At 46.6% G+C, this 14,143-nt stretch overlaps 1 protein-coding gene across 1 annotated transcript; it reads right to left on the minus strand.

Annotated features, from left to right (window-relative positions):
* Window positions 1–623: 623 nt before the first annotated feature.
* On the minus strand, window positions 624–8,492 carry HIGD1A (HIG1 hypoxia inducible domain family member 1A). Its single transcript, XM_080934009.1, has 4 exons — window positions 8,215–8,492; window positions 3,717–3,835; window positions 1,241–1,375; window positions 624–775 (listed from the first exon to the last, which is right to left on the minus strand). The coding sequence occupies exons 2-4, from the start codon at window positions 3,811–3,813 to the stop codon at window positions 726–728; spliced, it is 282 nt and encodes a 93-aa protein (XP_080790135.1). The 5' UTR covers window positions 3,814–3,835; window positions 8,215–8,492; the 3' UTR covers window positions 624–725.
* Between the last annotated feature and the right edge of the window lie 5,651 nt (window positions 8,493–14,143).

The following is a 14,143-nucleotide window of genomic DNA, read 5'->3' on the forward strand; positions in this document are numbered from 1 at the left end:
AGCAAAAATATAACTTTGCAATTATAAAAGAGCTAAACCAGAATCCACAATCACTGTTTGTAAGTATGATTCTAATAAACACTGCCTCTCTGCAGGACTTATCAGCTTTCCAGGTTGTACGCACACGCACGCACGCACACATACACACACACTCACTCTCTCCTACAGTTATAGGGGCTCACACACGCACACGCAAATACACACACACACTCTCTCTCTCCCTCCTACACAGTTATAGGGCGTTATAAGTTAGTTATAGTTCATGGACTCTTTGGAAAGTGCTTTTAGAAGCCAACAAACCTTAAAAACCTCAGGTTCTGAAGTCAGCCCACAGGCAGACAAAATAAAGGAACCAGGGCAAACATGACTGTCCTGACACCCCCACAAAGCACAGTCTACTCTGCACACAGTGTGTATGTATCTGGACTGTCAGCAGCCCTCCTTGTGATGACTTTCATCATAAGGGTGTAAGGAAAACGCTGTGACCAACTACTTCCGGGTGACAGATCTCTTCTGTGTTATCCTGACTCCCCCGAGTGACCTAGTTAATGAATCAGTCACTAGCAGTTTGGTCACCAGAAAAGTCAAGCTGGCAAGAAAGTAAACCAATATTCAATACTGTGTTTTGTCTAAACCCACGGTATTTATTGCAGACACAAACATGTAACCTCAATATGAGACGTCTAACTAAAGCAAGCACTTCCCAGACCAAGGCAGCAGCTCTTCTAAGGCTTCGGCTTGGCCCAGAATTCCTGGTACATGGAGTAGCCCATACCTAAATAAAAAGAAGAGAAGCATTAAACATCTTCAGCATTCAGCAAACACGGCAGCTGCAGGACAGGGCCAGTGTGAGCAGCTCACTACAACACACTACTTTAACAGTCGGTACTGACCAGGCAATTTAAAAACACCCCTCCATGATACAAGACAAAGACAATGCATCGTGATGACAGTAAAAGCATGTCCATTTCGGAATCTTTTCCACCTTTGCAAACACAATGCAACCGTCATGTCCTTCTCAGAAACTATAACCTATGCTCAGAATCTGAGCGATGAAATGAAAGAATAAGGATTTACTATTACAGGAGGCAAAGCTTGACAATGTTCTAATTAATTTCATAAGAGAATGAATAAAAGATATTTTCAAACTGTTTTAAGATCAGTGAGAGTATTTGCTTTGCTTTGTAAGGAAAAAAGCATAAATGAGAAACAGAAATTTAATGATGTCCTTTGAACCTACCAAGAGTCATGGCCCCCACGACAAAGCCCTGGGCCGCTACACGCATGTGGATCAAGTGAATGGACATCTTCGTGTTTCCCCTGTTCTTCAGTTTGTACAACCCGTACGCAACAATCGCTGCGAAGCCTGCCATTCCTACAACACAAACAGTCACGACTACATTAGATGCACGGGAGAGGAACCAGGACAATTTCAACATTAATCAATGTACTTTCTGCTATTTTTGTAAGGATACATTATCAGATCATTAACACACAAACTAAACTTTCAATCTTCTTTGCTTCCCAAGCCCAAATCCAGAATTCACAGTGAACAGTATGCTGGCCTTGAGCTCCATCTGGCTCTGCCTCTTAAGCACTGGGTAGCGGGTCCCACCAGGCCAGGCTCAAATTTGCAACGGACAGTAGATGAGCTTGAGTCCCTGATCCTCCTGCCCCTGCCTTCCAAGTGCTGGGCTATAGCCCGAGCCACAATGCCCAGCTAATGAATATTTCTGCAAACAATGTGGGTTTATGGAATAAGTAGACAGATTTAAGAATGCCTAGGGTCAGTCTTAGCAGGGAAACTGCTGCCACACTGGACAACAAATCCAATTCCTGGGATCCAAGATTTTTGTTTTGTTTTTAAAAGCTAGGTGTGTGAGCATCTGTAATTCCAGCAGCGCTTCTATGGGCAGCTAGAACGTGGAGACGGGAGGACATAGGCCAACTAGCCTGCGGTATGTAGTGGAGAGAAAGTAAGAGAGCTGCCAACTCCGGAATGTCATCCTCAGACCTCCACAAGAGCGCTGTGGCACATGCACACATGTATATAACAAAGAAACAAAGTTTTAATTTTAAAACAGACCATGCAGTCTCTCAAACAGTTAGGAAATTTTGACAAAATACAATTGTGCATTAGGCCACAGAGAACATTGAATTTCAAGAAGGCTAATACATAGACTGCATAACCTAGAACTAAAATCGGCAGTCAATATAAAATGGGTGCCACATACACACTCAAGAGGCGAAGTTGCAGTTGGGCCTGGATGTAAAGCAGTGAAGGAAGTTAGGAAATAACTGTTGGCACTGGAAAAGGAAAACAAAGGACAGCGGCACTACTCTAAGAGTAAATAAAATGTTAGACCCCAACCAGAAAGTTGCAGAACGGAGGAAATGGAAATCCTGGGAGACTTTCCCCTGGGTGTTTTGGTGTTTTCTGACCTATCAATGGAGTCACTGTCCTGCTTGGTGTCAGTGTGAATGTGACACTCTAGAGCAGTGGTTCCCACTCCCCAATGCTGCAGCCTTTATATCGTCCCCACATTACGGTGACCCCACCATAAAACCCTATCTGTTGCTACTTCCCAACTGTTATTTGCGACTGTTAAGAAGCACGATGTAAGTCTGTGTTTTCCCATAGTGTCTAGGTTTCCCCGGTAACAGGCTGAGAACCAGTGCTAAGCATCAAGTGAAGGAGTCTGAACGGGCGCTGCCCACATGGCCTGTGGTCATGTCTGTTTGTCAAGGTCTTCACTGACAGTGGGAGGGCCCAGTTCACTGTAAGTGGCGCCATTCCTTTTGGGCAGGTGGTCCTGGGCTGGAAAAGCAGATGCTGAACCTGAGCCTGGGGCAGTAAGCTGTACCCGTCCATGTGGATCCAGCTCCTTCAGGCTCCGCCCCGACTTCAAGGAGACTGCCATCTGAAAGTGTAAGACAACCTTTTTCTCTTCTTTTGATGTTCTTGGTGGTGGATTTTTATCCCAGCAACAGCCATGTAACACGAACAGCAATTTTTTTCTAATTGGTCTAGTCGTTTCTCAATTATGTTCTTGTATTCCCTGTGCAGACAGACCAACAGGGTTCCTCCCTGAAGTACGGACACAGTTCCTGTCCTGCCCTATGCAAAATGACAGGCTCTGCAGGCAACACTGGGATCCCTGATCAACTCCCAGCTTTAAAGACAATGTTTCTAGTGCTTTAATAATAATTATAATTTGTATCTGCTTTAAGTGAATAAATTATTCCAATGTACTGATTTCAGAATTTCCATTGGTGATCACACTGCTGTTTCATGGGATGTAGGGCCTTCCTGGGCATTGCATGTCTCTGTGACTGGCAGCCTGTGTCTGGCTGGAAGAACTCAGTGTCCTCTGGGAAGCACCTGGAGGCTTGCGCTTGTCTCTCCTGACTTCATCCTGGATGTCTTTGCTGACTTTCACCTCAGCCTTTCCGTGCTAGAAACCTTAGCAGGGTCTGTTTGTCCTGAGTCCTGGTATCTCTGGGTCAGAAGGCGGGCCTGGGATCCCCACACAGCATGGGGCACTGAAATAACAGGCAAAATTCTGAATACACACAGAGCTTTTGAGATGAGATTTATATATCGATCTTACCATATTTCAATGAAATAAGAAAGAAGGTATTTCAAGATCTACTCAATATACACATTTATCATGTTTCCCCTGCTCCAAGTGACATCAGAGCATCAGACAACTTACCAATGGGGACAAATGGCGTCTCCTTGGCTTTCCGAATAAACTTAGATCCCTGACCTTCATCGTATGAAGAGAGAGAAAGGTCCGTGTTGGTTGACATTGTGATTTCTTGAAGAGACTTCCTGAAAGAGATATTTTTGAGGTTGTGTAATTAAAAGCATCTAGAATATTCTTCAATACTGATTGAACTACTACGAGTAGTGAGAAACTTGGTGTTTTTAAAACACAGAACTAGGAATGTGCTTTTGTTTAGTCTCAGGTGTGAGAGGCGGGGCTGCTTCAGATGGTCCACAGCAGCTGACTGTGATTTGCCTCATGCTGCAGCGGAGGCATAGTTTTGCAGCTGCAGATAGTTTCTGTGATTGTAGACATTTGGAATTCTGGAAACTTTTCAGAGGGTCTCTAAGGCTGGAGCCCCAAGAGGTGGTGTGGTTTGTTAAGTAGTCATGTGCAAAGAAATGAGAAGAAATCAGATATCCTGACAGGAAAGATCAAACTTGTCCCCAAGGAACTGGACACCCGTAATCAGCAGGAAGTAGTCTAAAGACATCATTCACTCCCATCCTTTATCTCTATTTAGTGTTAGGGGATTGAAAAGGAAGAAGAAAAGAAGCAGCCACAAAATAGACCAAAGCCCAGCTACACCTATGCCCGGTTTCCATGGTTATCTGTGGACTTGAAAACATAATTTTAGAATTGAACTTTCACGATGAAAGAGAATTGTATATAGTTATTCTTCCATCATTTTGCCTTTAACATAACTGTGAAAACAGCAATATCCTTTTCAAAGAACATGTAAATGCCAGTCTCTGTATCTGCTTGCAAGTGCCCATGGAGGCCAGAAGGTGCTGGATCCCTGAAGCTGGAGAGAAGACTGAAATAGCTACTTATAGATAGATATGCTTTCATGTTCCACTGCATAGCTTTGCGAGTTTTCTCATTTTGTTTTAAGGCAGGGTGTCTTTACATAGCCCTGGCTGTCCTGGAACTCAATATATAGACCAGGTTAGCATCGAACTCAGAGATCTGCCTGCCTCTGACTCCCAGGAGATGGAATCAAAGGCGTGTGCCACCAGGCTGCTGGTTTTTTTCTTCCTTTCTTCTTTCTTTCTATCTGAGGTTAGCATTGTTAACATCTCTACAAACAACACAAAACAACTCCTTCAGGGCTTTCTTATTTGATACCTACTAGGCTCCTTTCTTGTTTCTCCTTCTTTCACATACCTTCCCAGTGTTCCCCAGGCCTCTTCCTAACATCCTTTTATGTAACGCTCAGAGAAGGCGAATAGGAGTTCAACAGTTATATGAATAAAGGAGCAGCATAGAAAGAATTCACTCCACCATCACAGAGAGCAAAGGTTCTCCTTCAATCACTTCACACTCACACACACACACACACACACACACACACCCACACACACACACTCATTGCGGTGCAGTAATGACAAACCCATTTTATCCTTATTCAGATTAGAACTGAGACGTCTTTTTCTTTTTAAGTACTCCATGACTTCCTATCACAATCCATCTTGCTAAGTTTTTGTATACACACGGCTCAGTAAGCTCTAGGTTTAGGATGCTCATTACATTTGCAAAATAAAACAAACACTGACCAGGCGTGGTGCACACGGCCGGCCGGTAGTACCAGCACTCAGCGTGTGAGGGAGGAGGACGCTGCTTCCAGGCCAGCTCAAAGCATTTGCAGAGCTGAGTGCTGTGCCAGGACAGCTTCCCTTCGAACCCTCTCCTTCACATCTTCCCAGTTAACTCTTGGTTTTGCAGGCCTGCACTTTGTAACAACACAAACACTCATTTGATTTCTTGAAACCAGGATGCTCTACCTGCCCTGCCTGCAAATATCCCCATGGCCTGTACAAAGTGAGTTCTTTTTAAAGAGTCTAACCAGGCAGTACAAAAACGTCAGGCTGTATACACCCGAGTGTTCATTTCCTTTTACTGTTCTAATATAGCAGCTACGAAAAAGAGAAAATAACCTGAGTCGGTCTTGATTCCTTGAAGCTACAAGTGACAAAGTTATCAGGCTACAACCTACTTTAAAAACATCCCTTTGTGGCTGGGTAGGGTTATCCCCGCACTCCAGAGGCAGAGGCAGGTGGCTCTCTGAGTTCCAGAACAGCCAGAGATACAAGACAGAGGAACTCTTATCTTAAAAATATGAAACAAAACAAACCTCTCTTTGTGTTCATGCCTCTATGTTGGGGACACAGCCCAGTGACAGAGCACACACTTGAGGCCATGGATTAGATCCCTAGCACTGACAACAAGCACATCATAATGAAGGAAGCAAATCACAGTTGGCTTCAGTTCCCCACTTCCTATGTGGATAAGTATATTGTCCAGTGGGCTCATGGAGCAAAAAGCCTTTCTCTTCTTTTCACAGGGGTGGGGGAGAAGGGGGCGAACGGGGGCGAACAGCTATCTCTTTACTGTATGTAAAGGAACAGAAGACCTACATTCCTTCCCTTCATCACCTGAGATACAAACTATCAAGCTAGAATGGGTGGGGCATTTGTCCCCACTTACAGAATGCTGTTGACTTCATAATGTGTTTATGGGGCACACCATGTAGCCATTATTTCTTTTAGGGGACTAACGAGGGCCAGAGTGGTGCAACGCCCCGAGTCAAGACATCGAAAACAATGAAGTCAAATTTACGAAAGATGTCCACCAGGCATGATCGGGCAGATGTTTGGCAGGAAGCTGATGAGTCTGGAGCTCAGAGAAAGCCGCATGGCTATAGCTATAATTACATGAACCAGCGGTATCTACTCCAATGCATCAGTACAAATCTGTACCAATTATATATGCATTTGGCTACCAGAAAGGGCCACAAAAGGATGGAGACTGAAAAGAGTGTGGCATGTGACACTTTCCTGTAATATCAGTATCAGACTATGGGAAGCAGGAGAGCTCAAGTTTGAAGCTAGCCTGGGCTACACAGTGAGACCTTGCTGGAGGAGGAAGAGGGGGAGGAGGTGGTGTTTGTGAGATGTAGCCACTTAAATGAAAGGGAAGGCCATGCTTTTAGAACTCCAGACCAAGCTCAGATCATAGCCTGGGAGTAAGAGATTAACAATATAATGACCAGTTTTTATCCTACAGGTGGATAAATGGGTTTGAAGGTCATGTGGACTGTTTCCACACTAGGAACATACTTCTGGAAGGGTAGGATTAGAACCTGGCTCTCCCCATAATCAGTCCACAGTTCTTTTGTTTGACTATGTATTGTTAAATGAACACTTTTATGTGACAGGTGCAATTCTGAACTGAAAATACAAAACTTCATACTGTCTGTCTTTGAACTGTAAAAACTGTGTACATCAAGCTTATAGTTAAATGGGCTACTCTTTCTTCAGTTAAATCATCTTAATTTCAATTCCGATTTAAAGATTCCCCACTAGATTTTCTTTTATTATCTCAGTCACCGAGTGACTGACCTACATCTGTCAGAAAGTGGAACATATTTTTACGTCGCAATCACCAGATATTCAAACTTTTTTTTTTGAAAGTTTGCTGAGCACATTATTATTCTGTAAGGCCTGGCATACCTACTGACAGGGTGTTCCAAATGCATGGTAACCTAGAAGAAGTACATAAAAAAATGGCAGGGCATCAGGTGCTAGAACTAAAGACCTTTCCCAACATGTTCCTCTGGTCCCGAGAACTATTATCTAAAACAATGGTTCCAAATTCTGATTTTTGCCTAAGTTACCTGTTAGCTTGTGCAAGATGGCTGCCAAGATGCCAGCCTTCAGATGGTGATTCAAATGGCCAGGGACAGGACACGAGGATTCGTATCTTAAGAAGTAATACTGATGCAGAGAAGTAAAGACCCCTAGCACACTCCACAAGCACCCGGAACCATTTGAACCTGTCAAGAGTTTGCATACAAACTGTCCAGCCGCAGAGTGCCTCTGTAGCCCCGGAAGCAGATTCTCCGGGTAGGGATCACCCCTCAAAGAGAGGGCCGCTTTCCACCCCAGGAATAAACGAGGAAAGCAGAAAAGAGCGCCTAGTCACCGGGGCTGCTGGCACACTTTAACTGCGCCCCGTTCCCTCGTCAGGGACATTCGCATTCCGCCACAGCCTTCCTCCTCTAGCCGGTGACACGGGGTCACCTAAGGTCTGCGCAAACCCCTGGTGACGCCCGGGGAAGGCCAGGCCGAGGTGCCCGAGCGCTGCGCCCTGCCCTCACCTCCCACCTTCTCGTGACCTTGGCCGGACTCCGAGGCCCGTGCGATCGCGCTCCCCCTCCCTCTCCTCCCGCTGCTCCGGGGATCCCCGAGACTGGCACCAGCCCGGTCCCAGTCTGCTATCATTGCCTTCTCCGTGACTTTCGTTCCCTCGGCCACGATCCGCTCCAGAAGCTCCGGCCTCGTTCCTCCGGCTCCACAGGCACTGGCCGGGAGGGACCCCGACTCCTCCGCCCACCCAAGGGCTCCCCGTCCCGTGGCCCTCGCCTCCCGCCTGCCTCACTCACGTAGACGAGGCGTCCCTTCGAGTCCTGCCGGCTTCTGGCCGCCACCTCCGAGTGCGAGAACACCGGCTTGGTCCGCTGCGGCCACTGCTTGCCCCAGCCAATCAGAAGCCAGCAGCCGGCGCGCCCAGGCCCGGACTCCATTTACGTGCGAGGGGCGGTGGGCGCGGCCACCGGGAGCGCGGAGCCCATTGGCTGGGGCGCCGGTCTCCCCGGCCCGCGGCGGCGCGCGCTGTTCGTGTCAGACGTGAGGCCTGGGTGGCGGTGCTGGCGTGGTGCCGCCTGGCGGCCGGTGCCTCTTGCCCCGGATCGCCCAGCTCTGCGGACGCCGCGCACGCGCAGGCAAGCCCGGCTTCGGCGAGCCGAGGGGCCCGCCGGGCTTTCGGAGAGGGAGCATGCGCCGTCGGGGCTCCGTCCCTCCCCGGTGCTAGTGGTGGTGGGAGAGCTGTGACCTCACTCAGGCCGGGGGAGGAGTCCGAGGGGCAGCCAGCTTCCGGGGCGGGGCTCCGCGTGGGCTGGGGCGATGGTCTCTGTCCTAGTTAAGTCTCCAGCATAGCAGGACGTGGCGGCCTGCTGAGAGACGCAGGCTACTGGTAGGTTGAGTGCCTTCTGGGAGAGGAACAACCGTCTCCTCATCCCGAATAGGGCACCAGCCACGGACCAAAGAAAGGATTCCATCTTGTCTAGCCTGCACACCCCTGCCCGGCCTGAGGCAGCCCAGAGGGCTTCTTCTCCCCTTGGTTTAGCGATCTCATAAATTGTCAAGAACTTGGTGAATATTCTAGGTTTCCCATGCCTCGGCGTTTCTTTTTAAACTAATTTTATTACATTCACTTGTGTAAGCATTTGCTGAGGTCAGAGAACAACCTTGGCCAGTCGCCCCCTTCTACCACCTGGATCCTAGGGATAGAACTCTGATTGTGGGATCTGGTGGCCCTTACCCAGTGAGCCATCTTGTTGGACCCTCAATATGTTTCTTGAATTTCCTCAAGTTTGCTGTAGTCGAATGAGCACCCTCCAATAACTACACAACAGATGTCATGACTGAGTGTTAAAAATCTGTATTACCGTTTTATTTACTTCGAGGAGGGGCACATGTGCTTTGGCAAGTGTGTGGAGGTCAGGACAACTTGAAGGGGCCTCTTGTCTCCTTTGCCCAGTTTCCAGGGATCTAACTCAAGTTAAGAAAATTATTTGAGTTAAGTCATATGTAGGAAGCATTTCATGCTATTCATGCAAAAACTCCAAACCTTGTAGCTGGAGAGTTGTCCCAGTGGTTAAGGGCACTTGTGACTCTTCTTGCAGAGGATCTAGGTTCAGTTCCTGACACCTATCAGCTGGATCCCAACCATCCATAACTCAGTGGAACCAATACTTTCTTCTGACCACTTCAGGCAACATGCATGTATATATAATGCACATACATACATACATACATGCAACCAAGGTACACATAAAATAAAAAATTTACAGTGGTACACACCTTTAATCCTAGCACTTGGAGGTAGAGGCAGTTAGATCTCAGTTCAAGTCTACCCTGGCCTACCAAACAAGTTCCAGGACATCTAGGGCTACACAGAGAAACCTTGTCTCAAAAAAACAAAAACAAAACATAATAAAGCCGTCTATACCTTGGGTATGTGGCAACTTTGTGTCTTTGAAGGCGTGTTGTTTGTGTGCCGAACACAGCTTTGTTGAGTAGGAGTCAGTGGTAGTAAATGAAGAAAGACCTGACTAGAGAAAGCATGCTCCGTAGGAAAGTGGCTCTGCACTTGGAGTAGAACAGAAGCTTTGAGGCTGAGCTTTGCCCGGAGTGACTCTATTTTATACATTAACACTTCATTCCATTTCTAATGGCTCTTGCTAAGTCAGGATGCTTACCTGGGTAAGTAGATAGCTGCCAGGTGTTGGATACACAGCTTATCACAGAACATCTAGCGGTGCCGCACATTCCACAAGGCTTGGGCGTATTTAACACAAGTAAAAAAGCACCATCTGTGATCAAATTAAATCTGAATGCTTGGACATACCAAAGCCATAACAGAGAAACCAGGCCCACAAGCTCCCAAACACCCTGGACCAAAGAATGATGGGACCTCCTCACCTGAGTCATAAAGAGGTAGGTAGTGCCAGGTGTGGTGACGGCTATAATCCCAGCATTTAGGAGTCTGAGGAGAATTGCAGATTTGAAGCCAGCAAGGCTACATGGTAAAACTATCTCAAAAGCAGGAGGACCTTGCTCTGGCATCTGGCCTGTCGTTGGGTCACTCTGTCACTGTATGAACTGATTCTGTTTCAGGGGCTTCAGCTGAGCTCATCACCCCGTCTGACTTACCTACTGGAGCCATACAGTTGTCTAGAACACCTTAAACTAGCCGTGCCTCTCGGCACTCAGTGCCCTCAATAGTTCTTTATGATTCCTCGATGCCTACCCATCAATGTGTAATCTGAGAGTAATATTAGTAACTAAGATTGGCACGGCGGGCTAGCTGCTCTTCCAGAGAACCAGGGTTCAAATCCCAGAACTCACGTGGCAGCTCACAACTGCCTGTAAGTCCACTTCCTGAGGATCCCACACCCTTACCCAGACAGACATGTGCACATTAAATACAAATAAACAGGATTAGAAAGGAATAAAAGAAAATTATTGTTTGATGATCATGTTCACAGATGAAGTCAAGACTTCTTGGTGCCTTGAAGCTTATGAAATGGACATAACTTATGGATTTCTTGTTCAATAAACTCTTGACATTGTGGAAAGATATAGATGTAATTATGGTACAGCTTGTTCACAATATTAAAATTATTCTCATTGATTGATAATGAAGATAAATCTAGAGTCATTACATTCTTTGATCCTGTAAATATGAAGGTTAACCCTAACAATGACCAAAGTTTATTCATTTTGACAGGGACTTGTACACACTTCAGAATAATGTAACTAGCTTGTCAGTTTCCAGAAAATGAAATATAGGCTCCTTTGGATCTGAGTGGAAGTCCCAAGTTAACAGCATACTAACAGTGACCTGGGCTTCTCAAAGATACCACTATTTAAAAAAAAAGGGGGGGGGGTTTCATTGTATAGACTAGGCTGTCCTCAAACTTGTAATGCTCCTGCCCCAGTCTCATTCTTGTTGGGGTTCAGGGCGCAACCATGCCTGACATGTCTCTTGTTTGCTCTATTTAGGAGCTATGAGTGCCAGTTGTGAGGGAGGAAACAGGTTGCTCAGTACTATCCTCGCTCCTGGTATGACAGGGCAGACCTCATCCTCCTTGGAGCCAATGTAGAAAGTACATGCACCTATTAAAACAATTACCTAGGAGGTCGGGGCCAACGAAAGGCTCTGCTTGCTGTCAAGCCAAGTGACCTGAGTTGGATGCTAAGGACCCACATGGTGGACAGACTTCTGGAAGTTGTTCTGTGTATTCCACATGTATGTTGAGGCATGTAATGTTTCTTTCTGTTTTACGGTTTTACTGCTGTGAACAGACACCATGGCCAAAACAAGTCTTATAAGTGACAATATTTAATTGGGGCTGGTTTACAGGTTTAGAGGCTCAGTCCATTGTCATCAAGGTGAGAACATGGCAGCATCCAGGCAGGCATGGTGCAGGAGGAGCTGAGAGTTCTACATCTTCATCTGAAGGCTGCTACGGGAAGACTGGCTTGCAGGCAGCCAGGAGAAGGGTTTTAAAGCCACAGTGACATGTCCACTCCAACAGGGTCAGAGCCTCTAATAGTGCCGCTCCTGAGCACATACAGACCATCACACCTCCCCACACAAAACAAATAAATGTTGCTTTGCTTTGTTTATATAGTGTTGGGATTCTGTAAACCCCACCTCTCAGTTACCTAGCAACAGCCAGGTACACCCCACCCCTCAATTACCCAGCAGTGGCCAGGTATGCTCCGCCCCAGTGACCTTACACTATAAAAGGAGCTGCTTGACCCCTCCTCTCTCTCTCTTGGCCTCTCCTGCCCTTGTGCTCTTGCAGCCTCCCTCTTCCCTTCCCTTCCCCCCTCTCTGTCCCACGTGCTCATGGCCGGCCTCCACTCCTCTACTTCTCTCTCTCTCTCTCTCTGCCTCTACCACCCTCTTAACTCTCCCATGACCTGAATAAACTCTATTCCGTACTATACTGTTGTGTGGCTGGTCCCTCAGGGAAGGGATTCCCAACATGGACCCCTCAGAGGCATCTCCCTTGCCCTCAGGCCTCGCCGCACCTCCATGGGCCATATGCCCCCCACTCTCTTCATCCTTCCCCTAACATTGGTGCCGTGACTCGGATCGTTATCCTTTCACAACATTGGTGCCCTGTAACTTTTTCTTTCATTGGTGCCCCGTCATCTTTTCCTTACATATAGAGCTCTGGATTCAATGTCCACCATTACAAAAAGGAAAGAGAATTAGCATCTGTACAGACATTCCCTCAGTTCTAAGCATCCTTTTAAAGACACTTTTGGGGAATAGTAGATGGGGTGCTGGCTAAGAGCACTTGGTGGCCTGATGGGTCATAGGGAGTGGCACTATTAGGAGATGTGGCCTTGCTGGAGTAGGCGCAACCCTGTTAGAGGAAGTGTGTCACCAGGGGCGGGCTTGGAGGTTTCATATGCACAAGCCAGGCCCAGTGTCTCTCTCTGCTGCCTGCCTACGGATCCAGATGTAGAACTCACAATTCTCTCGTACCCCGTCTGCTTTCGTGCTGCCGCTGTGCTTCTCACCAGGATCATAACGGACTGAACCTCTGAATGTAAGCCAGCCCCAGTGGAATGTCTCCTTTTACAACAGTTGCTGTGGCCATGGTGTCTCTTCAGTGCCATAGAACACTGACCAAGGCAGAGCTCTCTCTCTCTGTCTCTCTGTCTCTGTCTCTGTCTCTGTCTCTGTCTCTCTCTCTCTCTCTCTCTCTCTCTCTCTCTCTCACACACACACACACACACACATAAATGCACAGCAGATAATAGTTGTTTTCTGACCTCCACATTTGTACTAAGGCCTGTGTGCCCCCACATACACATAAAGAAGAGGAAGGAAGGAAGGAAGGAAGGAAGGGAAGAGAACATAACTTTGAAATAAACTTTTGCTGTTATTAATAATGTCCTTCCTCTTTTGAAAGAAGCCCAGATACGTCACTGCCCTGTGCTTCCCGTGAGGGTGCACAGCAAGTGAGTAACAGCCCAGGCCGGGTTCTCAGACTCTCGTAAGGCTACAGTTTGTGGGGCTAGAGAGATGCTTGAGAAGTTGAGAGCTACTCTTCCAAAGAACCTGGGTTTGATTCCAGGGTTCATATGTTGGCTCACAACTGTCTATAACTCCAGTTCCAGGGATCTGACACACTCAGCCTCTTTGGGTACTAGGTATATAAGAGGTTCACAAACAAAGCAGCCGTACACACAAAGACAGTATTCAAATGTATTCAAATACTTATAAGGATTATCCAGTCAGTCAGAGAGAAAAAATACAAACCTTAAAAGCTTCAAAGAACACGCTCTGCATTTTTCTAAATATTTACACTGTGTCAGTTATTTTTAAATGCTTTAAAATTGTCTAATCCGTTTCTTTTCTTTTTATGGGAATGCCAGTTTTGAGAATTTAAGTGATTAATTGAGCCCTCTCTGGAAACAGTTCAAGGTCACACACTCAGATGTATATGGTACAAAACTTTGGTAGAAAGGACTGGCAATTTCCAGGCCTCTTCTGGTTCAAACTTTTATTGTAGTAAGGTGATTGCTACGCACTAATGTCATGTGACCAGTGTTGTAAATGTTGGTATTGGGAAAAATAAAACTTTGTGTTTCACATTGTTTTAGCACCAGGACCTATTGGAACAAAATGTGAACAGTGAAAACAAAGCAAAAGGCTGCCCCAAGTGCAATAATAGCCTTGTTTGGGCTTTATCATGTCTGTCTGTCTGTCTCTGTCTGTCTGTC

The sequence above is a fragment of the Micromys minutus genome (assembly GCF_963924665.1).
Source record: "Micromys minutus genome assembly, chromosome: 21".
NCBI lineage: Eukaryota > Metazoa > Chordata > Mammalia > Rodentia > Muridae > Micromys > Micromys minutus.